This window comes from Heteronotia binoei, chromosome 5, assembly GCF_032191835.1.
Source record: "Heteronotia binoei isolate CCM8104 ecotype False Entrance Well chromosome 5, APGP_CSIRO_Hbin_v1, whole genome shotgun sequence".
NCBI classification, from domain to species: domain Eukaryota; kingdom Metazoa; phylum Chordata; class Lepidosauria; order Squamata; family Gekkonidae; genus Heteronotia; species Heteronotia binoei.
The window spans coordinates 123,841,224-123,864,769 of record NC_083227.1 but is presented as its reverse complement, the minus strand read 5'-3'; the positions used below and the strand labels follow the sequence as shown (position 1 = coordinate 123,864,769).

General features: G+C 43.9%; 1 protein-coding gene across 1 annotated transcript in view; it reads right to left on the bottom strand.

Moving 5' to 3' along the window:
* Positions 1-350: 350 nt before the first annotated feature.
* SPARC (secreted protein acidic and cysteine rich) overlaps positions 351-23,546 on the bottom strand; it is a 38,202-nt gene continuing 15,006 nt past the window's right edge. The window contains exons 2-10 of the mRNA XM_060240298.1: positions 20,301-20,370; positions 18,686-18,739; positions 17,956-18,040; positions 11,276-11,397; positions 9,356-9,476; positions 5,793-5,926; positions 4,971-5,119; positions 3,203-3,351; positions 351-1,140 (exon numbers count right to left, since the gene is read on the bottom strand). Of these exons, the coding sequence (XP_060096281.1) occupies positions 1,112-1,140; positions 3,203-3,351; positions 4,971-5,119; positions 5,793-5,926; positions 9,356-9,476; positions 11,276-11,397; positions 17,956-18,040; positions 18,686-18,739; positions 20,301-20,357 (900 nt within the window). The 5' untranslated portion in view covers positions 20,358-20,370 and the 3' untranslated portion in view covers positions 351-1,111. The remainder of the gene's footprint in view (positions 1,141-3,202; positions 3,352-4,970; positions 5,120-5,792; positions 5,927-9,355; positions 9,477-11,275; positions 11,398-17,955; positions 18,041-18,685; positions 18,740-20,300; positions 20,371-23,546) is intronic.

Genomic DNA, 23,546 nt, shown 5'->3' with positions numbered 1-23,546 from the left:
CCCCAAGTGCAGATGCACAGCAAACTGTACTATACATGTCTTTTGGAGTAGAAGCATTATTTCTAAAACTAGCTGCCTGAAGCAGATGGGTATTTCAGAAAAGACCTGGGAATGAAGAGAAGGCCAAAATCACACCCCCAGAAAGGTTGAAGTGTAGCTGACCCTCAGCCTTTTTGCATAGTCATCAATCAATTCAGAAACCTGATATAAGTATACATAACGCTCCTTTCTGGTTTTTTATACCTCTATATCTGTTTGAATGGGGGAATGTGTTTTTCCCCTCAACCATGCTTCTCAGTTACAAATGAATCACAGCAGGAACAAGTAAACAAACCACCACCAAACAGAGATCAGCACCAAATCTAATTTTTAAAGCAAAGGAAATACAACAATTAAGAATACATCAGTCAGCATCAATGAAGCAGGTAGCATTTTTAACGTTTTATTTTAGAGGGGGGTTGTACAAGACTGTTTTTTCATACAACTTGATTGCTCTCATTAATCATTCCTTTGGTGCGAGCATATGTCCAATTCTGCTACATTCAAAAAGCATTTATAAAGTTGCCCTTCTAGATTTTGCAGGCTTCTTTCACTGCCCTCTCTTTCCATCCTACTAGTGAATACAATCCAGGTTACCTAAACTTCTCATTAACAGTTGCATCAGTTGGCTTTGGAAAGCCCAATCACCCAACATACTTTTTGGTACACCTTCCCTTACTTGCCTTCTGAAAATTAGGGAGTTAATGGTCTGGAATACTTTAGCCTGAGAGTTGAATAGGCAAAACCATATTAAGGATTTTAAAAACACACACAAAATGAGCAGGTCAGAAGGAGATGTAGATAGCCTAGAACAGAAACAGATTTCTCTCTGTACTGATATGATCAAATCAAAGGCCTGAGAGAAACACACAGGTGTGAGCAGGGTAATCTAGTGGTATAGATTAGGCTACTAACAACAAATTTCTGTCTCTCTCTTTTTTTTAGCACCGTTAATATATGTTTAGATCTATATTAGCACCTTGTCCCCAGTAAAACAAACAAAAAACCCCAAACGGTTAAAACATGAAAGAAAATGTGGAGTTGTTGGTAACAGATGTGGAAGCTGCTGAATTTAGATCACAAGATCCTTGTCAATATCCTCTGCAAAAAAAAAAAAGAAGAGAACACCTGTAAGAACAGAATTGCTAATTTATACATGAATCCTGTTAGTCTTAGTGTGGTTCCCTGGCAACTTTTTCTAATTATTAGTGATTAGTTATGCCAATAGTTAAAGCCTCAGGATTCAAACATAACTTTCTCTCCCCCACCCCACCCTGCCTCAATCCAAACAGGCTAAAGGATAAGAAAGAAGTGAGAGCTTGGCTGACTTGCACAGAACAACTTAGTTGATATATTAGATTAACTATACTATTTTATTGTATCTCTCTTCCATTGGAGACATCAAGGTGGCCTACACAGAGTTCCCTGCAGATCCCCTATCCAAGCACCGATTATGCCCAGAGCTAGACCTGATTAACTTCAGGAAGGCTGCCGCATTGTTTGCTTTTCAACCCTACTTTGACTATGTGAAGATGTTTACAGTGTAATCCTCTGTGGAAATATCCCAGTCTAAGCCCCTGGAAATCAGTCACTGAAGTTAAGCAGTTCTGGCTCTGTAAACTGCATGGAAGGAAGTTTGCCTAGGAAGCAAATATAAATTGCTCCGAACTTCTCAGCGCAAAAGTGGAATACAGGTAAAGTCAGTCAGGCAGTTTATTATGATCCAAGATCAGAAATGGATATAGGCAAACAATATAATAACCAGGGCTGGAACGTGGGAGTAGGCCAAGTAGGCAGCTGCCTAGGGTGCCACGAGGCACCCCCTCTCCTCACGCCCGCTGCCTTCCTGACTTCGCCGAGGCTTGGGAAGGAACCACTTAGACTGTCAAGAGAACCACCAATAACTCTAGAGTGTTGCTGTAACCAATTCTCATCAAGAGTATTGCCAGGAATTAACATAAGAACATAAGAGAAGCCATGCTGGATCAGGCCAATGGCCCATCCAACACTCTTTGTCACACAGTGGCCAAAATAAAAATAAAAATATATATATACACACACACACTGTGGCTAATAGCCACTGATGGACCTCTGCTCCATATTTTTATCTAACCCCCTCTTGAAGCTGGCTATGCTTGTAGCCGCCGCCACCTCCTGTGGCAGTGAATTCCACATGTTAATCACCCTTTGGGTGAAGAAGTACTTCCTTCTATCCGTTTTAACCTGACTGCTCAGCAGTTTCATCGAATGCCCACGAGTTCTTGTATTGTGAGAAAGGGAGAAAAGTACTTCTTTCTCTACTTTCTCCATCCCATGCATTATCTTGTAAACCTCTATCATGTCACCCTGCAGTCAATGTTTCTCCAAGCTAAAGAGCCTCAACCGTTTTAACCTTTCTTCATAGGGAAAGTGTTCCAAACCTTTAATCATTCTGGACTTTTTCCAATGCTATAATATCCTTTTTGAGGTGCGGTGACCAGAATTGTGCACAGTATTCCAAATGAGACCATGCCATCAATTTATACAGGGGCATTAGGATACTGGCTGATTTGTTTTCACTTCCCTTCCTAATAATTCCCAGCATGGTGTTGGCTTTTTTTATTGCAATCTTACACTGTCTTGACATTTTCAGTGAGTTATCTGCCACGACCCCAAGATCTCTCTCTTGATCAGTCTCTGCCAGTTCACACCCCATCAACTTGTATTTGTAGCTGGGATTCTTGGCCCCAATGTGCATTACTTTGCACTTGGCCACATTGAACCTCATCTGCCATGTTGACGCCCACTCACCCAGCCTCAACAGATCCCTTTGGAGTGCCTCACAATCCTCTCTGGTTCTCACCACCCTGAACAATTTAGTGTCGTCTGCAAACTTGGCCACTTCACTGCTTACTTCCAACTCCAAATCATTTATGAACAAGTTAAAGAGCATGGGACCCAGTACTGAGCCCTGCGGCACCCCACTGCTTACCGTCCTCCACTGCGAAGACTGACCATTTATACTCACTCTAATTTACTCAGTCATTGGTATTGTTTTCTGTTCTTGTCACATAGTTCTGATGCTTGTGGTTAGTTAGAGACACCATGAGATATCAGGGGTTAGTGGCTGCATTTTTCTCTAGCATATTCTCAGCTGTGGTTTACTAAGAAGCACGACACTTACTCTCCTTAATGCCAAAGCAGCTGGCCCATTCCTCCAGGGCAATGTACTTGTCACCATCTAGATCACAAGTCTCAAAGAAGCGAGTGGTGCAGTGTTCCATGGGAATGAGAGGAGCTCTCAATGGGGCCAGTTCAGTATGGGACAGGTACCTGAAAGAGACAACAAGATGATCACAGTATCTATAATATGACACAAGGTTCAGTGTAAAAAAAAAAAATCTTCCTTCCCGTTGTTCAAAATGATTGCCTAAAGGAGTTGGAGCAGGATGAGCCTTGAAGGCACTTGCAGGATGACTTCATTGCACCAGTCTGCCACTTCCACCAATTTGTACTCTTTGATGACTATGTCTATTCAATAGGAAGTGCTATGTTTGCTGGATCTATGGCCCTATCAAAACAACAAGCACATGAATGGTGAGTTCAGCCTATGCTCCATCAATCCATGGCAGCAATTTGAGCCACCAGTGGCTTCCACTTTTTCACCTACACCCTGTCTCCTTCTTATGGTTAATGGCAAGTTCTTCCTTTTAGCAAGATCGTGACCCATATGTTACAAGAGCAGCATGAATGCTGGCTCCTTTTTATACTACTATGCAGGGCTGTTCTTGTAGCAGGAACTCCTTTGCATATTAGGCTACACCCCCCTGATGTAGTCAATCCTCCAAGAGCTTACAGTAGGTCCTGTAAGAAGAGGAATGGCTACTAATATGCTAAGGTCCTGTAAGGAGGAATGGCTACTAATATGCTAAGGAGTTCCTGCTACAAAAAAAGCTCTGCTACTATGTATGAAATGAAGGAACTACATGGGAGGAATTAATTTTTTCAGAATATCCCACATTAATACCATAACCCCAGTGTAGGATGGGGAAACTGGTATAGGAATTTTGAACACGTAAAGCTGTCATACTAAGTCAAACAATCGTTCTTTCATGATCTGGCAGCAGCTTTCTAAAATCTAAAGCTCTCACATCCCCTACTACTTGAACCATATTTAACCAGAGATTCTGGGGACTGAGCTAGATCTGAAGTACATTATCATTATGGCAACTTAAGACCAATTCTCAAGACAAAAATGACAAATCAGAGCAGGAGATCAGTGGATTAGGATTGCCAATCCCCAGGTGGGGGCAGGGGATCCCCCTGTTTGGAGACCCTCCCCCCGCTTCAAGATTGTCAGAAAGCGGGGGGAGGGAAGGGAAATGTCTGTTTGGAACTCTGTTATTCCCTATGGAGATTTATTCCCATAGAAAATAATGGAGAATTAATCTGCGGGTATCTGGGGCTCTGGGGGGGGGCTGTTTTTGAGGTAGAGGCACCAAATTTTCAGTACTTCATCTAGTGCCTCTCCCCAAAATATCCCCCAAGTTTCAAAACTATTGGACCAGGGGGTCTAATTCTATGAGCCCCAAAAGAAGGTGCCCCTATCTTTCATTATTTCCTATGGAAGGAAGCCATTGAAAAGGTGTGCCATCTCTTTAAATGTGATGGCCAGAACTCCCTTTGGAGTTCAAGTATGCTTGTCACAGCCTTGATCTTGGCTCCACCCCAATGTCTCCTGGCTCCACCCCCAAAGTCCCCAGATATTTCTTAAATTGGACTTGGCAACCCTACAGTGGATCCATTTTGGACTCAACCCTCTCAGGTCCTGAAGTATTCATTTAGCCACTGGTCTTGTTCAGGGCTAATCTAAATGGATGTGAATTATTTGCCAGAGCTTATCCGAGTTCAGGGAAAGAACCTCTTCTTTTTATAAGCATGCAGGTACGTACCCATCAACGGGATGCTGGTCAAGCTGACCAAATTGCCAATGCACAGGGAAGATGTACATGTTGTAGTTCTTTTCAAAGTCACGTGCCAGCAGCTCCACAGTGTGGTCACCAGCTTCCAGGCGCTTTTCATTCTCATGAATCTTCTTCACCTGTCCAGTAAGACAAAACTTCCATTTTTAAAAAGTCTGCAACAACGGTTGTACCGTCACTCCTGGAAAAAAAATAATCCTGGAATAGGCAAGAAAGAGCACTAAAAGTAGGCTGAACTATTTAAAAAAAACACTGGAAGAAATATGTAGAATGAAATTTGATGCATGCCTTTGTTCTCCAAAGACAAGTTTCTATCTGGAATCACTGGCAGAATGCATTTTTCTGCAGCAGAAAGGTCTACATTGGTGACGATGTCTATGGGGAGGATTTATGAATTATGTTGTGCTTCATGCTTGGGCAAATAATGGTATTTCACACATTACATGATAACACATTTGGGTTTGCCATGACTGGACACTTGACAGAGATCTGCAGCCAATCCTGTCTCTCTGATTTGTGTGCTGGAATTATACTTGCATTTGCAAATGCATGTTTGTTGGACACTTTTAGTCTCTTCTTCAAAAACTTAGTTACACAGAGTTTGAAATAGCTCTGGGCTTAATGTGTTCTCTGGTCAGTTAGGTTTCAGTAGGCAGTAATATAGTCAGTGTAGGTCTTGGTGAGGTAGGGGTAGGTAGATCTTGACCTTGAATGTTCATGATGTTCTTGTAACTCCCAATTAGGTGGACACAGTAAGCTGTGAGTTTGTGCTTATATACTACTGTTGCTTACCCTGAGCTTCTGCTTTTCAGTCAACAGGTTGTTGTTTTCATCACGTTCATACAAGGTGACCAGTACATTCTTCAGCCAGTCACGCATACGCAGAGGGAATTCACCGAGCTCAGCATCATGGCAGTCAGGAATTACTGAAATCCAACCAGATGCCAATTAGTCCCCATAGTAACCTCACAAGGTTACTAGACAAGTGCTTCAACTAGGCCTGCTTATACAATTTGCTGTGCTCTTCCTTGGATCATGTAGCAATATACGGCTGCCTTCTACAATAGTTTTCATGAGTTATTGGTTTTGAGGGGTTTTTATGGAGCAATGTTATTCAAGGTCATGTATAGACTGTTTGCATTCCTAAACTATCAGACTTTAGGATTAGGTTTAAATAACTATAGCATGTTGATAGATCCAGATTCAGCTTCTCCTGCAAAGAAGAGAATATAACATTACTGGTGAGAGCAAAAGAATACCAGCTCCCTTAATCTATGGACAAGCCCTGGAATTTCAGCAATTTGAGCACATGTTTGAGCAAATGTTTCTTGGATACTGTACACATGGATAGTGAAAGCACAAAGTTTCTCTGATTCAGAACAAAGTATGAGTCCAGTAGTAACTTTAAGACCAAAAAAGTTTTATTCAAGGTATAAGCTTTGGTGTGCATGCACACTTCTTCAGATACAAAGCTTATCTTTCATGTGCACATTTTGTCTTGAATAAAATGTTGCTGATCTTAAAGGTGCCACTGAACTCAAACTTTGTTCTGTTGCTTCAAACCAATGTGACTAGCCACCTGAATCTTTCTCTGACTCAGTCACTAAGCGGTGGGACTAGTACTTGGAACTGTTTTTTTTTAAACTTATATGGGTTTAACTGGACTTGTGGTTGTCCACCACTGTCTAAAGACTGGGGGATTTACAGTGCAATCCTACACAGAGCTACTTCAGTCTTAAGATAATTGAAATTAATGAGTATGTGTGGAGATATTGTGTAGAACTACAGCAAATCATGTCTTCTTCATTGCAGAAACTTCTTTTTGTGTTAAAACTTCAGACTTCGTAATTTGGATTGGAAACAACAGGGGAGGAGATCCAAAGAGAATCAAGACTCTTGAGAGTGATGGCTTGTGCAGTCATCAGCTCCTTTCCATGAGAAAAAGGGAGTTTGCAGGGGACAGAGAGATATTTCTGAGGCCAGAAGTTATCCTATCAGTCCACTGGATGCTGAGGCAAGCAAACCACAGGCCTAAGTCAGTGGGTACTAGGATGTCTATTTAGGGCATGTGAGGAAAAGCCCCCTACTTTTCATACACATGGACATCATGATCACCAGTATGGTTGCCAGGGTGCCTGGAGTTTTGACTCTCACACATCTGCTCTAAGAAGTGGACTTTGCTTGCAGTTTCTAAGGCTTATGTGGATACCATAGGCCTCAGCTTTGCATTCTACATCTCTGAAGAGTGTTAGCCAGAACTACAGACATGCTCCAGCTGCTCCTTGTGTGCCCAGTCTTGGCCACTGCAGTGGAAGAAGCCAGGCCACCATGTTTCCAGCCTGCCTCCATGGACCTAAGGCTAACAACAGCAGAATCCATCTTGCTTTCCTGACCCAAGCATACCCTGCCAGGCTGAACTCATTCCTTCTTAGTGGGAAAGTCACACGTACACACCCTAGCCTGCAAGCAACCCATTTACCTCATGAATGGATTAATAGCTCCACTGTTGATCCTAATTGCTCAGCAATACCAGAACAATAACTCTTGCCCAGGAAGAAGATAAGGAAGAGGAAAACCATCTCCTGTCTCAACCAAGTGTTTTGTCTAACCCGGGTGATACCTAGGCCAGTATTTGATTCCCTATTGTCACCTTTCCAGATAATCCCATTTAACCTTAAGTATCCAGCCATTCCCATTCTCTCCCTAGTCTAATACCTTGGAGCTGCCCCAGGCAGCATTGCAGCTTGGAAATTTCCAGGTTCACCGGACTAAGGTGAAGTTCATTGGCCCAAACTGGCATCCAATTAGGTGTCAGCAAGGAACTCACCATTGGCTCTGCTAATGTCCTGCCTCCTTGGTCATCATAGAGCCTCCCCCTGCTCCTCCCCAAGACCTCCCAGCACCTAAGGGGTCTAAGAGAGTCTATTTAATCTCTGACCCAACTCCACTCATGTGTGCATCTAACAATATCCCAGTTCCACTGTCTAGATCCATCCCCAATTCTGGCCACAGTTTTGGGCCCATTTCCCCTGTCCTCTTATGTCGCCATTGGAAACCTTCCCTGAAGACGACGATGGTAAATATGACCCTGTTTGTCTACCCATATATGTTACCCCTATCAATCTATCTGTATTTCCTTAGACCTGTGTGAATGTGTGAGTGTTTTGTATTTTTACCTTGTATGAAAGAACTATTATTCTAAATAAATTACAATTGGTTTTTATTAAATTAGAGTCCAGTTTATTGAGCATCACTCTCTGAATGGTTGAGCCTGGTATACATTGATAAAAAGATTCCTATTAAAGCCAAGTGTCCATTAAACTAATTCCCCAACCTCGTTTTGAGGGCATTTTGGCTTACAGGCAGAAGATCCCTGAGTGCCAGTGTGACTCTATGTGGCCAGGAGCACCTGACAGGAAGGCAGGGCAGAGGGAGAAAACCAACTGTATAATGCAGAAGACAGAAGAGATCCTCACTTGAAGGTTCTTTCCTTTTTGATCAGCATCAAAGAAACCTGGCCTGGCCAGCTATTTGGTGAGTGTGACACATGCTTGTTGCTGGGGCAAAATTTGTAATCAGTAAAAGCTGCAGTTTTATTTTCAAAGCACTTTGGAGTCCTGTCTCTTCCTCTGCACCTGACCTCAAAACAATCATACAGCATTATTGGTGAGGTAATGAAGAATTTGATCACTTTCCCTCCATCTCCCAGCCTCCCTTATTTCTAACAACAAGAAGAGTTGGTTTGTATACCCTGCTTTTCTCTATCTAAGGAATCTTAAAGAGGCTTACAATTGCCTTCCCTTTCTCTCCCCACAATAGACACCCTGTGAGGTAGATAGGTCTGGGAGAGTTCTGAGAGAACTGTGACTGGTCCAAAGTCATCCAGCAGGCTTCATGGGGAGGAATGGGGAATCAGGCCTGGTTCTCCAGATTAGAGTCCATTGCTCTTAACCACTATATCACCCTGGCTATCTATGTAGTGGTCATACTTTGGCCACAATTCTGGATATTTTCCCATTGTCACAGAATGTCCTAAATGCTTTTAAATAAGAATGTGGGATTTTTTTTTGAGAAAAACTAGTGTGAATGTGGCTTTGTATATTAGCATCTTTTATTCTGGTGCCATGGACAATCTGAAGGAAGCCAATTATCCAAATTCTGGTTATACAATTCCTTGTGATTTACATTTGTCACTTCCCCGTAGAGTCCCACGCTAGCTTATTTTAAAAGAACATGGAAATTGTTTTGGTTATTCCTTAGATCACACAGATGCCCAAGCCCAGAAAAAGGTAGCTAAATTTTTGATAAATTACTTTCTAATTCAATTGTTCTGCAGCCCAAGGATGAAAACTTACATTTGCAAGGTCCAATGTAGTCCAGGTGGAGCTTGTGTCCCTTCTTGGTTCCCTCCAAAGTGCATTTGGTGGCAAAGAAGTGGCAGGAGGTGTCATAGGTCCTGTTGTCAGTGCCACATACCTTTGCAAAAAGAGCAGTTGCATTAGAAATGAGAAAAATGCTCAAATGTAGTAAGGATTCATTTTTTTTACGAAGGTTACAGAAGAAGGCTCTTGATACATTTCTGGACTACTCTGCTGCCAAATTACACTCAAAGCAGCATGCAACATTAAAAAAAAATGTTAAAAATAATTTCCAAAAAATCAACACCCACAAATATGCACCTGAAAAGCCATCAACAATTGTTAATATTTTAAAAAATATGAACATCAAATAAAATCAAAACCTTTGGACAACATTGAAGTGCCAACACTGACCAATGACAAAAACACTAAGAAAGAAGTAGCAATTCACACTTCTGATGGAAGCATATTCTAAGTGTGGGCAGCACTACAAAGAAGCCATAACTCATCTGTACTGGTGCCCACACTCTAGAGATCTATCTCATCATTCTCTTTAGGGAAAGGGTAAATCCCAGTCAGAACTGGTGAAACTAGCCATTCTTGAAATCCACTGTCATCAACATGTCTTGTCTGGATTAAGCCTGTACTAGTTAGACCTCATATAGCCCCAAACCTCCTCTAAGCATTCATTTCAGCTTCTGGATTTGATGAAAAAGAAAAATGTGGAATGTTACCAGTAATCACATTGCAAACTGATGAATGATCTTTCCCAGAAGCTGCATAGAGATGACAAAGGACCTCTGGGACAAGATGTAAACCTTGTATTATCCTATAGGTCAAAGCCTAGGGTACATACTAACCACTGTTACATGCTGGCACTGACCAGTCATGTAGGAGCAAAACCATGCCAAGCACTGCCCCTCGTGCCACTGTCATTAGGGTGTCTGTTGTGGGGAGAGGAAGGGAAGGAAGTTGTAAGCTGCTCTGAGACTCCTTCAGGTACTGAAAAGCAGGGTATAAAAACCAACTCGTCCTCCTCCTCTTCTTCTCCTCCTCACAAGGATTTGATAGTATTATATCAAAACCCAGCAAAGTGTCCAGAAGAATATGCAGAGTTACAGTCTCTGCCCATCTCTAGATATAGAGTCAGGGCAATCAGGCCTGGTGCTAGGGGTTTTGGCACTCCAGGATGAATCCTGTGCCCCTGCCCCCTTCTAGGAGTGATGTTATTGGGCCGCACGCGCTTTGCATGAATGTGCAGCCCGCCCCCTCTCACTTCAAAGGGAGTGGGCAGAGACAACGTCCTTTCTCAGCCAAATGTCCTGTTTTGATCATTGTAGTCTCGACATGTCAAGATGGTATGACCTTTAGTGGTCTGACCAAGGACTTGTGTGCATGTTTTCTGGAATGGCATGGTCTACCATCCTGCAATTGCTCCAAATAGCATTTGAAATTTCTCTTCATATGGTTAGGGTGGATACTGTGGTTCCATACCAAAATTATGAATAGGATAGGCATTGCTTTGGATTACCCCCCCCCCCCAAAAAAATGATTTCTTTTTACCCTAACTATGTGGGTAGAAATTGCAGTTATTACTGGGAGCAATATAGGAGCAATCTCAAAAAAGCAGCATCTACCTGCTCTGTGAATAGGATAGGCATTGCTCCTTTGGTTAGTCCCCTCCCCAATGATTTTTTTTACCAGAACTATGTGGGTAGAAATTGCAGATATTACTGGGAGCAATATAGCAGCAATCTCAAAAATAGCAGCATCCACCTGCTCTGTGTAACATACACATAGAACCTGAGAGCTCCATGTACTCCATGTCACTGTTCTCAAGGCTTCCATTTTTTGCCTATCTGCTGTATTGCCTTGGGTTCACTCATCTTTGTATTGAATCATCAAGTTTCTTCTCACCTTTTCAAACACTGCAGTGCTGGGTGGGCAACTGGAAGGATTCTGGCACACACACATAGGGTTATTATCTTCATCCACTTCACAGACTTTGCCATGCTTGCAGTGATGGTTCTGGCAGGGGTCTAAGTGGGACCAGAAAAACAAGGTGAGAAACCAAAAAATGCCTCATAAAAACTTGGAGCACTAATCATGGAGATATGTACTCAGTGGTCCATTATTTTGAGTATGTTACAGGCTAAGGTTATAAGAAAATGACCAGAAGTCCTGCATCTGGTTGGCAAATTAAGTTATAAATGGCAGAAATTCAATCATATATCAGTATCTAATGTACTAAAAATCACTATCATTCAATTGACCAGTGAATCCTAAAAAGTGGGCAGTGGTGAAAAAAAGTTCACAGCTGAAATTTTCATTGACCTCAGAGGGTGTATGCCCTGCCTGGCCTGTTCTCTCTTTTCCACTGAGACATTTTCCCCTTGCCGTTTAAAGGCTCCTGCAGAAGGCATGTGGCCCCTGAAGACAATGGTCTCTGCTCTCTGCTATCAATGTTCCACACAAGCATGAGGATAATGTTTATGAATAGTCCTTATCTCCACTTGGTTATGGTGAGGAATCATTTCAATTCCGCAATATTGCCTGTTCTAAATCTATAATAACACAGGAAATGATTGGGGTGTCTTGAGAATTCAACAACAGGACTCTACGAGAGTCATGGGGTACAAAATAAAAGGTTATGTCATAATGAACTTTGTTATGCCATCAGATAACTAGATGGTAACCAGGGCTGGCCTGCCCAAGAGGCAAACTAGGCATTTGCTTAGGGCTCCAGCAGGGCAGGGGAGCCAAATTCGGCCTCTCTCCTGCACTCAGCTTACCTGCACTCCTGGGCTCTCTAAAGGCTGACACCCTCCTCCCCGCCAATCAGCTCAATTGACAGGGAAAACTGCGCCGTGGGCTGGGGGCTCCTATGCTGCCCCTTGGGCATGCTCAAGATCAGCACTGGGGCAGCAGTGGTGAGCCAGCTACTGAAAGAACAGCAACACTGCTTTCTCCTCCCCACTTCCTTCCTGGATTGTGTGGGAAGGAAGTAGGGAGGAGGCAGCGGCATGGCCACTCTTTCAGCAGCTGGCTCACCGCCTCTGCCCAGCGCTGATCTTGAGCGCTCCCAAGGGGCAGCATAGGAGCCCCCAGCCCCGGCTCGGTTTTACCTGTTGATCAACTAATCAGCAGGGTGGTGGTGGTCGGCTTTTAAAGAGCCCAGGAGTGCACCGTTTCACTCCCGCTTCTTTGTCATTAAAATTGTGACGATGGGACAAGGGAGGAGGTGGAGGCGCCGAGCCATGCCATGCCACGCCACATGGCGCCACAGGGGGTGGGCAGCGGGTGGTGAGGCTGCCTGGGGCACTATGTGCCCTAAGGCTGGCCCTGATGGTAACTCAGCACAGCTTATTCTAGACCAGGACTAGCCAGAAGGCATCAAGTTCAACTTCTGGCATCTCTAGTTTTAAGAAAAGGATCAGGTAGTAAGTAGATGTATGAATGACCTCTACTTATAACCTTGAAGAGCCTCTATCAGTCACAGTAGGCAACAACTGACTTTAATAGATGGTCTGATTTAGTGTAAGGCAGGTTCATGACTAACCTGTTCTCCACACAATGTTCCAATGGGAAGCTTCCTTTGCACACCACCTGAGATCACATATCAGGAGTGCCTTATTCTATATAGAGCAGTGTTTCCCATTTGCAGGGTTATGACCCGATACCGGGCCACAGAAGCCTCACTACCGGGTCACAAGAAAAGCCAAAGCTAGCCCCACCCCCAGCAAAGCTAGCCCCGCGTTGTCTCTGTGTTGTGCAGAGAGGAGCTTGGCTGCCTCTCCTTCCTTCTCCCCCAGTCCCAGTGTTTGAGAGAAAAGTTGGCATCCATTGGCACTTTAGATCCGTTAAGTGTTCTTCAAGGTATGAGCTTTTATGTGCCTTGCAGTATGTTCTTTTGAGGAGATTTCCCCGGGAGGCCTGGGTAGCAAAGAAGCGTACGTGGGTTTTTTTTCAGCTGGGAGGGACGGGGAGTGGGCATTCCAGTAGCTGTTTTTTTAAACAAACAACCCCTGGGCAGAATTTTTGCTGACAGGGGTCATCTGATGGTGAGGAAGGGGTTTTTTTTCTTTGCCCCCCCCCTCTTTCTATCTTTCCCTGCAAGTGATGTTCTGTCTGTATTCTTGGTGCTGGGGGTGGGGGGAAGCAACAGTGGGAGGGCTTCTAGTGCCCTGGCCCCACTGGTGGACATTCTGGTGCTTTTTGGGCATTGTATGAGGGAATTTTGGACTGGATAGTCCACTGGCCTGATCCAACATGGCTCCTCTTATGTTTATGTTCTTTCTTTCCATGTCTTTCTTTTCCTTTTTTTCCATTATCAAGCCCACAGATTACTATCCTTTCTTGCTGATCCATGTGGGAATGAATGATACTGCCATTAAAGCCCTGAACATATTAGAAAAGACTATGTGGCTCTGGGTCAGAAGGTGAAGGAGTTGGGTGCACAGGTTGTGTTCTCATCTGTGCTTCCTGTTGAGGGCCGTGGCTTAGGATGAGAAAGAAGAATACTTCAAATAAACGACTGGCTACGTCGATGGTGTCATCAGAAAAGATTCAGATTTCTGGACCATGGCTTATGCTTTTGAGATGGTGGTCTTCTATCAGGAGATGGTTTGCACCTTACAGCAGTAGGGAAAAGGGTGTTTGGTAACAGCCTTGTAACCTAATAAGGAGGGCTTTAAACTAAATTGTACCCCTGAATCCTAATATTCCAGTTGTGAGTGTCATCCCACCACATAGCCTCTGGCTATTATTTTTGAGAATTCTTGGAGAACAGGAGAGGTGCCGGAAGATTGGAGGCGAGTGAACGTTGCCCCCATCTTCAAGAAAGGGAAAAAAGAGGATCCGGGTAACTACCAACCCGTCAGCTTGATGTTTATACCTGGAAAAGTTTTAGAACAAATCATCAAACAGTCGGTCTTGGAACATTTAGAAAGAATGGATGTGATTACTAAGAGCCAGCATGGTTTTCTCAAGAACAAGTCATGTCAGAGTAACCTGATCTCTTTTTTTGAGAAAGTGACTACCTTGCTGGATCAGGGGAATGCTGTAGACATCGTTTATCTTGATTTCAGTAAGGCTTTTGATAAGGTTCCACATACTATCCTTGTTGACAAGTTGGTAAAATGTGGTTTGGATTCTGTTACCATTACGTGGATCTGTAACTGGTTGACAGATTGCATCCAAAGAGTGCTTGTGAATGGTTCCTCATCAACTTGGAGAGGAGCGACAAGTGGAGTGCCTCAAGGATCTGTCCTGTTTTGTTCAACATTTTAATCAATGATTTGGATGAAGGAATAGAGGGAATGCTTATTAATTTTGCAGATGATACTAAATTGGGAGGGGTTGCAAACACAGAAGAAGACAGAAACAGGATACAGGATGACCTTGACAGGCTGGAAAACTGGGCTAAACCCAATAAAATGAATTTTAACAGGGATGGATGTAAAGTTCTGCATTTAGGTAGGAAAAATCCAATGCATGGTTATAGAATGTGGGAGACTTGACTTAGCAGTAGTATGTGCGAAAAGGATCTAGGGGTCTTAGTGGATCATACACTGAACATGAGTCAACAGTGTGATGCGGAGGCTAAAAGGCAAAGATAATTTTGGGCTGTATGAACAGAAGTATAGTGTCCAGATCACATGATGTGATGGTATTGCTTTACTCTGCTCTGGTAAGACCTCATCTGGAGTATTGTGTTCAGTTTTGGGCATCACATTTTAAGAAGGATATAGACAAGCTGGAACGGGTCCAGAGGAGGACGACAAAGATGGTGAGGAGTCTGGAGACCAAGTCCTATGAGGAAAGGTTGAAGGAGCTGGGGATATTTAGCCTGGAGAGGAGGTGACTGAGAGGTGATATGATCACCATCTAAAAGGACTTGAAGGGCTGTCATATAAAGGATGGTGTGGAATTGTTTTCTGTGGCCCCGGAAGGTAGGACCAGAACCAGTGGGTTGAAATTAAATCAAAAGAGTTTCCGGCTCAACATTAGGAAGAACTTCCTGATCATTAGAGCGATTCCTCAGTTGAACAGGCTTTCTTGGGAGGTGATGGGCTCTCCTTCCTTGAAGGTTTTTAAACAGAGGCTAGACGGCCATCTGACAGCAATGAAGATCCTGTGAATTTAGGGGGAGGTGTTTGTGAGTTTCCTGAATTGTGCAGGGGGTTGGACTAGATGTCCCTAGAGGTCCCTTCCAACTCTATGATTCTTTCCCTTTCTTTCTTTCCTTCCTTCCATTTTCATCATACCTGTTGCAGGCATAGAAGCTCTGCCAATGAAAAGTTGGCACCCCCAGTTGTAGCCAGGTGGCCTTCTATGAGATTTCTGTATGAGTGAGTGAGAGTAAGAGGTGTGGGGTAGAAAGAGATTATTGGCGATTACTGCAGTATATCTCAACAGCACTGGAAGAGATGGTACTATGAACTTGGCATCATTTTACTCGGGGAGGGACAGTGGCTCAGTGGTAGAGCATCTGCTTGGGAAGCAGAAGGTTCCAGGTTCAATCCCTGGCATCTCCAAAAAAGGGTCCAGGCAAATAGGTGTGAAAAACCTCAGCTTGAGACCCTGGAGAGCCGCTGCCAGTCTGAGAAGACAATACTGACTTTGATGGACCAAGTGTCTGATTCAGTAGAAGGCAGCTTCATATGTTCATATGTACTGGTTCTCCTTTTAGCAGCTGTCTGACACCAAAATTAAACTCTTCCTGTAGATATTTAAAAGGATGAAAATAGTTCACTGGCTAAGTATCTGCACAACAGGTTGCTTTTAAAGGCATAGGAAATGCAACCAGTAAAAAACTGCAAGCCCCTCATAAATATCCTTTTTGGGATAACTGCAGAATAGCTTGTATGAACTTCATATAACTTGAAATTAATTCATTAATTGCAATACAAGTCTTTCACAGCAATTTCCCAGTGTTTCAACCAAAGAAAAGTATGAAAAATAGCTGTTGAAAGATTTTCTTGAAACCAAGCAAGCTTGGTTGTGGCTTGAGGCAGGGTTTCAGTAGTAGCAGCTGAAGGAAGGGCCTACTAAATGTGTCAGCATATTTTGAGGTACAGCAACGGCTAGGGCCCAGTGTGGGTGGTACACAGTGCTGGCATTCCTGATGGCAATGGCAAACAGCACCCCCAACTGCATACACTGGCCAGTGCTGTTGAGGAAGGGATGTGTAGGTAGTGCAGGCAATTGAACATGGGTATTAGGAGTGCTTGCAAGCTGGAGAAGAATACACAAACAGATAGGTGCATGTAGGTGTGGGGGTGAAAAGAGAGGACCGCCCATTTTCCACCCCCATTTTGGCTCAGCATGAGTTTCAGAGAGATTTTTCTGAAAATGAATTTACTTCCGAAGAAGAGGCAGGTTTGGGGGAGTGTCCTGGAAGTGACATCACAGGAAAAGGTGGAGTTTTGGTTCAGTGTGCCCCGGAAGTGACATCACTTGGCCCTTGATGTTCCGCAGGGCCTGCAAGCCCTCTTCCGGCTGATGTTTAACTGACATGGTGCCTGTATCTCAGGGAATTGGAAGAAATGCCGTTGCCACTGAAATAGCACTAAATTAATATTCTGTTTTAACTGTCGAATGTGTAATTTTTAATTTTTAATATTTATTAATTTTAATTGTCTGTAGTGATTTTATACTGTGAGTCACCCTGAGCCTGCTTCGACGGGGAGGGCGGGATATAAATCAAATAAAGTAAAGTTGACACCACAGGAAATGACATAATTCCTGTCTCCCGGCTCCACCTCCAAATTTTAGTGGGTTACGAAGGAGAAAGTGTAAAAATAACCGGGCCACGGGAAAGAAAAGTTTGGGAAACCCTGATATAGAGAATATGTTCTTCACCACCACTATAATCTATAGGAGTGTTCTTATGCCAGGGAAGATTCAGAATTCCCCCTTCTCCTTGACAGACTCTTTACTTTTCTTTTTGGAACTCCCTGCACTATGTGTTAGTCCCACATATCTTCTTTCAGCTCCTCTTTGCAATTATGTGATCCCACCCCCCTCTGGAGCACCTTTTTATATATTGCATGGTGACCATTGCTAGTTTTGGCCAGTTCCTGGTATAATGCAAGCATTTGTTCCACACACATGAAATGTTTACATATACCGGGTTTTTTAAAGACATTGTTTCCTCTGCAGAAGTAGACTGGGATGTCATTCTTTTAATTATACATTGTAAGCCTTGAGCTATATGGAAAAGCAGGATTCAAATGTTGTAATAATTCATTAATACTAATAATTAATAAAACAAGCAAGCTGAGCCAAGGGGTCCCTGCAGTGCTGGCAGTGTGGCAGAGTCAGCTCAGCTTGGATCTAGGCCTCAGTGATGACAGCAATGGGCAAAGGCTTGTTGACAGACCTACACTCACTGCCATCATCATCATGGCTTGGCTCTGAAGCAAGCGGATTGAACTGTGCTGGCAGCGTTGCAGGGATTCCTTGGTTCAGCTTGCTTCGGGTCGCCAGTGGCCTTCCGTAGCTGTGGCCCACATGGTCAGTCTGCCCTAATCATGTGTGAAGTCATGCTTTGCTTTTGAGCAGCAGAGCTTGGTATTCAGTGTGAGACCACTTACGTTCAGAAGCCACCTCCTCCACGTCCACCGTGGGCTCTTCAAATTCGCCAACCTCCACCTGAACTGGGTTAATGCCTACAGGTTCCTGAACAGAGAATATCAGTTAGAAATGTGCTCAATGATTTCTGCCACCTGGATGCCAAATCTATAAATGCACATCATTAGTAAAAGCCCAGGAAGGTCAGAGCCAGCAAAATGTTTCAGTTCTTAGTTGCTAATATTAAATACTGGCAATTTAAAAAATTATCAATAGATGTAATTTTCTTGAAATCTAACACTGTATCACTCTTCTAGACAAAGTGAATCTTGCTACTTCGCCTTCTGCAAATTATTGCTGGGGGATGGGACTGTGTTTGCTTCTCAAAGAATTTTCCCTTTGCAGCTTCTTTTCTTGTTCTATACAGGGAAACAGTGTAATAGAAAGTATGGAGAGTGGCAGGAGGGAGGGAATGGGGCCTAGATACTCTTTGGTGTTGTCCCTGTTGTTTCATGAATATGAGAACAAATTGTGTTCCCCCCTGAAGAGGTCGAGAGGAAAGATAAGAAGAAGCTAGTCCAGTGTCTGCTGCAAGCAGAGGAAAAATACTCTGGTTATTCTTATGTCAAGTTTGCAAACATTTCTGGTCAAAGTGATGAAGATTGAATTTGACAATGGAGAATTTGGCATGACATGCATGGAGAATTTTGCATGTCAGAAATGAAAGGAAGTCAGTGTTGTGTAATATCATACCTCTGTTACAGGATCGTCTGCCACTACATACATATCTTCTGAGACATCCTCCTGCTGTATGGAAGGAAAAAGGAGGTAAGGCACAGATGTCTCCCATTCTCTTGCATCACTAGTTCCTTCTTTTCCACTCTTTTCCACTGCTCTAGTTTCGGACCCAAGCCCATTAATCAGCTGGGCCTGTCTCCCTCACTGGAGGGAAATTATGGACTTTTAAAATAATGCTCTGTAAGAACCAAAGAGGGCCTCTGGTAGATGGGAATTACCCTGTCTCAGGCACTCAAGTACCCTAGATCAGACTCACCATGAGCATCATAACATAGCTGAAAAGCACATTCTGACCACTGCCTGGTTGACAAGCCGGCTCTTAGATCTGGCACTCAAAGGCTGCCACTTTTTATTTCCTGATAGAGATTCTGGGCTTTTAGAAGATGGCATGGCATGCAGAAAGTCAACAATTCCCACCCCTCTACACTGGTGACGAAGGAGGCTATATCCAAGGCCAGCACATGGGAGTAGGCCATGTAAGCGGTTGCCTAGGGTGCAGCATGGCCTATGGGGTTCCACTAGGTGCCCCCTCCCCACATGCCAGCTGGCCCATAGCGTCTTTCCCCTGCCTGAGACTCAGGCAGAGGAAAGAGGCAGCTTGGCCTCACTCCCAGGCTAACTTCCTTGCAGGGGAGGCAGCCTGAGAGTGAGGCAGAGGCCCCATGCTACCTCTTTCCCCTGCCCAAGACTTTCTCACGCCGTGGGAAAGTTGGGGGGGGGGTCTTGCATGGCGGGTTCCTCAAGAGGAGCCTGCTCTGCAAACAGGGCCATCCGGCCTCGCTTGGCTTACCCACACCCTGGGAAGATCAAGAGGGGGTGTGGGCACAGAGGGCTCCTCTCCATCCAGCCCCACTTGGCTTCCCAGCGCCGCAGGGAGGTTGAGCTGGGGGGGGGGGGCGGGGAGAGTTGCATGGAAGGCTCATCAAGAGGAGTCCTCCATGCTATGAGCCCGCATTTGGGCTGGCACTGGGGGCCCTCCCCTACTGGAGGGGCAAGGGGCAGAGCTTTGCTGGGGGTGGCAAAAGCCCCAGCGCTGGCCCTGGCTATACCCGTTGGCCTTCTGCCTTTTGCTCAACAGCTTAATTTATTCAGTCTCAGTTATGAAACAAAGTAAGCCACATTAGACAATTTCCAGTCTCTGAGCCATACATCAAGACCCTCCCCCACCGCTTTTTGCATTCCAGCCTGCCTGACTGCAGAGGTGAGCCTGAGGGGCCTCTTCCCATGAAGCCATTCAGAGCAGTGTTTGTGTGTGAAAAGCCTCTCCCCACCCCCCATATGTATTTGGAGGTTACTATGCTCAGGGGGGTATGTAGAGTGAGCCACAGTCTTTAAAACTGGCCTCTTCAGAATTCAAGCAGCTCGCATACATGCCTGCCTACTGCTCCATAAATTGGGCACCACGCTGTGCACATTTCCTGTAACTCTTCTACAAGCAAGGTCCCAAAGTGGCAACTCTGTGGTATATTTGGACCCTTAAACTTTTACTTTCATATTGTCTACAAATGCTGCTACTCTGGACAGAAGCAATGGAAAGCTATTATAAGAAAGAGACGCTTCTATTACTTACCGGTGCGGCCAGGGTTTTCCCTGCCAGGCAGAGGAGGAAGAAAATCCAAGTCTGCATCTTTCAGCGAAGCCTGGATATGCAAAGAGAAAAAAAAAAAGACGACTTAAATTCTTAGAAATAATGGATCATAGATTTTATGTCACTTTATTTTGTGCTGTATTTTTAAACGAAAACGAAGGCTGTTATAATGCAATAGTCAGTCTCAGGATACTACTAGAATTGTTAATCTGTTTCTAAGGTATCAAACTTTTCAAAAGGATTAGCATCCTTAAAGACTCCCCCTCAAACAAAGTAATTAAAGTGACTTAAAAGCTGGAATCTGTGCCTAACAACTCATGTATTGAAGGCAACTGGTGGTCAAGCTATACCCAGAATCACCTCCTCTGGACTTAGTACATGCTGCTGCTGCTGAAGTCCTAAACATGCTTCCTTAGTGCCTCTCTGGTGGATCCTGCTGCAAGGCTGAGACTGTTGTGCCTCCCACTAAGTTCTTCAGTCGGTCCTCACCTGTCTCCCTGCTGTGCCTAGCAGGACTCCAGACTTGTCTCACAGCAAGCAGACAAGAAAGAATGGGGGGAATGGAACATGTAAAGGTGAACCATCTCTAGCAGAGAATCTGGCAGTCCTAGTTGTTCCCCAGGCCTTCAGTATATCATTTATAATCTGATCTCTGCTAATCCAAATAGTAATACTTGCTTCAATGATCTTGGAAGGGTCTAACTAAGGGTGTGAATTTAGGATTGCACAGAAAATTAACCTTGGGGGGGGGGGGGGCAAGGAAAAAGAAAGGTTCCCAAGTAAACTTCCTATGATTGGTTATATTTAGTATATTTTATCTGAATGTAATGCAGAAACAAACAGAACAGAAACTGAGAGAAGAACTTCAAGTCTTGAAGAGATGTAGAGAAAGCCACAATATTATTAAGTTTTATTCTCATGAGGAAGGGAATAGTTTATGTGAGTTTAAAGAGAACTCTTCCCCACTCCCACCGCCTTTGCGGAATTTACATTTTCACAAATCTCCTTTGAAGTGTCATGCAATTCAGTACGTAATGGCCAGTCTTTCAACACCAGACAAAAGAATGTTGTAGCTGCAGGAAAAAATTAGAATACCATAGCCAGGAGCATGAAAAGAGCAATCCTGTTTCTACTTGCAAAAGATCCCAAGGGTAGAACAGGATGTGATGTTTATAGGTGAAGGACTATAGTATGCATCTGCATTTATACTGCTTTTGACCTATGGCAGAAAAGAAAAAATGGTCTCAGAGTTGCAAGATTTTGGCCCATACATTGCATAGGAAAGGAAAGGTCCCCTGTGCAAGCACCAGTCATTTCCGACTCTGGGGTGACTTTGCTTTCACAACGTTTTCACGGCAGACTTTTGACGGGGTGGTTTGCCATTGCCTTCCCCAGTCATCTACACTTTCCCCCCAGCAAGCTGGGTACTCATTTTACTGACCTTGGAAGGATGGAAGGCTGAGTCAACCTGGAGCCGGCTACCTGAAAACCCAGCTTCTGCCGGGGATCAAACTCAGGTTGTGAGCAGAGTTTAGGACTGCAGTACTGCAGCTTTAACACTCTGCGCGATGGGGCATAATCCCACTATAAATCTACAGTGCTGTCAGACCAGCCGATGGTTATTTTTGTCTCAAGCCCACCCAGGTCCCTGCATATGCTTGCTGTCACTGATTTTTAGGTGGCTGATAAATAAAGGAAGTCATGAAGCCTCTTTTGTTTTCGGTATACCCGGGGAATCCTGGTCACAGAAGACATTTGTCAGTAAACTAGTCAGAAATCACAATGGAGCAAGTTTGACTGTTATATTTGGCAGAATTAAATGGCTCCAGCACTCTAGTGCTAGAAGTATCTTCACTGCACATACAACACTAGAAATGGCAACATGGAAATAAAATGATAAAGCTCAACCTGATCCACATAGGTCATTCTTATGAATCATAACAGCAGAAGTGGGGGGCACTGATTTCATGGCTTCCTCCCATTTTTGTAATGTCTGTAATATCCTGACTTATGCATACTTGCTTCCCCTCATGGATATATGCACAAGTTATTCAGGAGCTAGTGTGTCAGAACATGGTGAGGGATGCAAAAGCTTAACATCTAAATTTATAAGCCACTGTGGTGAATAAGAAATATGATTTATTTGTGCTTTTTGTTCCCTGCATTGGCTCAGAAATTGCCTAAAGTTTCCATGGGCAGAAGGATTTGTGTTTGTGGAACAAAACTTGTCTACTTTCCCCTCCCTCTGCAACCCAAACTCCCTCATCAAAATGCTGTTCATGAGGGGAATGGGATTCCCCCAGGAGTAGCTTGTTAAGGAGTTGTTAGCCTGACATGACAGGGAAATCAGGAGAAATACCCCTCCCCTTCTATATGTGAAACTTTTAGGCAGGATCCAAGCAATTCTGTTGGCCTAAAGCCTCTCAGCTTCTGAATCTACTTTTCAAAGCAAGCGCTGGCCCATGGAAAAGCAGGGAGTCCCAAGAGACTTCTTGTCAGTTGTTGGTTAGGTACTACTCCATCTAAAATAATTTCAAACACTGGGAAACTTGCTTCTCCCTCTGCAGAGACTATTGATAGGGATTCATAGCTCTGGTCAAGGGCCTTATTTTCATGAACCCAAACTAAGGTTGGCAACTTTCTCATCTCTACCACATCTAATGTAAATATATCCATGTAAGGTGCTGTAAATTGGGAGGGTGGGATAATACTCATTATGCCTGGCAGGCAGACAAGAATCTAATGTATGGCAGAGGTTAGACACTGCTGAAAAAAACCTGAGCTTGTTGTCTTATGCTGTAAAATGACAAATGAATTCTATACAATACAGGTTGCCTTGACTACTTGCATAGCCACTCATAGAGTATTGATATGCTGATGTTTACTATCATGGAATCACAGCAGACCAAATATCATGGGAATAGTAAATGCCTTCACAACAGCTCAGATAACATCTGTTCATTACTCATTTTCTGCTTTGAACAGGGAAGGGACATTCATAAGAATATAAAATGGTAGGGATGAACTTGATAATCTTCCATAAATGGCAGTGTTGTACTTAGGGCTGCCAGCCTCCAGGTGGGGCCTGGAGATCTCTCACTTTTACAAATGATCTCCCGCTATCAGAAATCAGTTCCCTTGGAGAGAATGGGTGCTTTGAAGGGTGGACTATGGCATTGTACCATGTTGAGGCCCCTTCCCTCCCCAAATGCTGCCTTCTCCTGGATT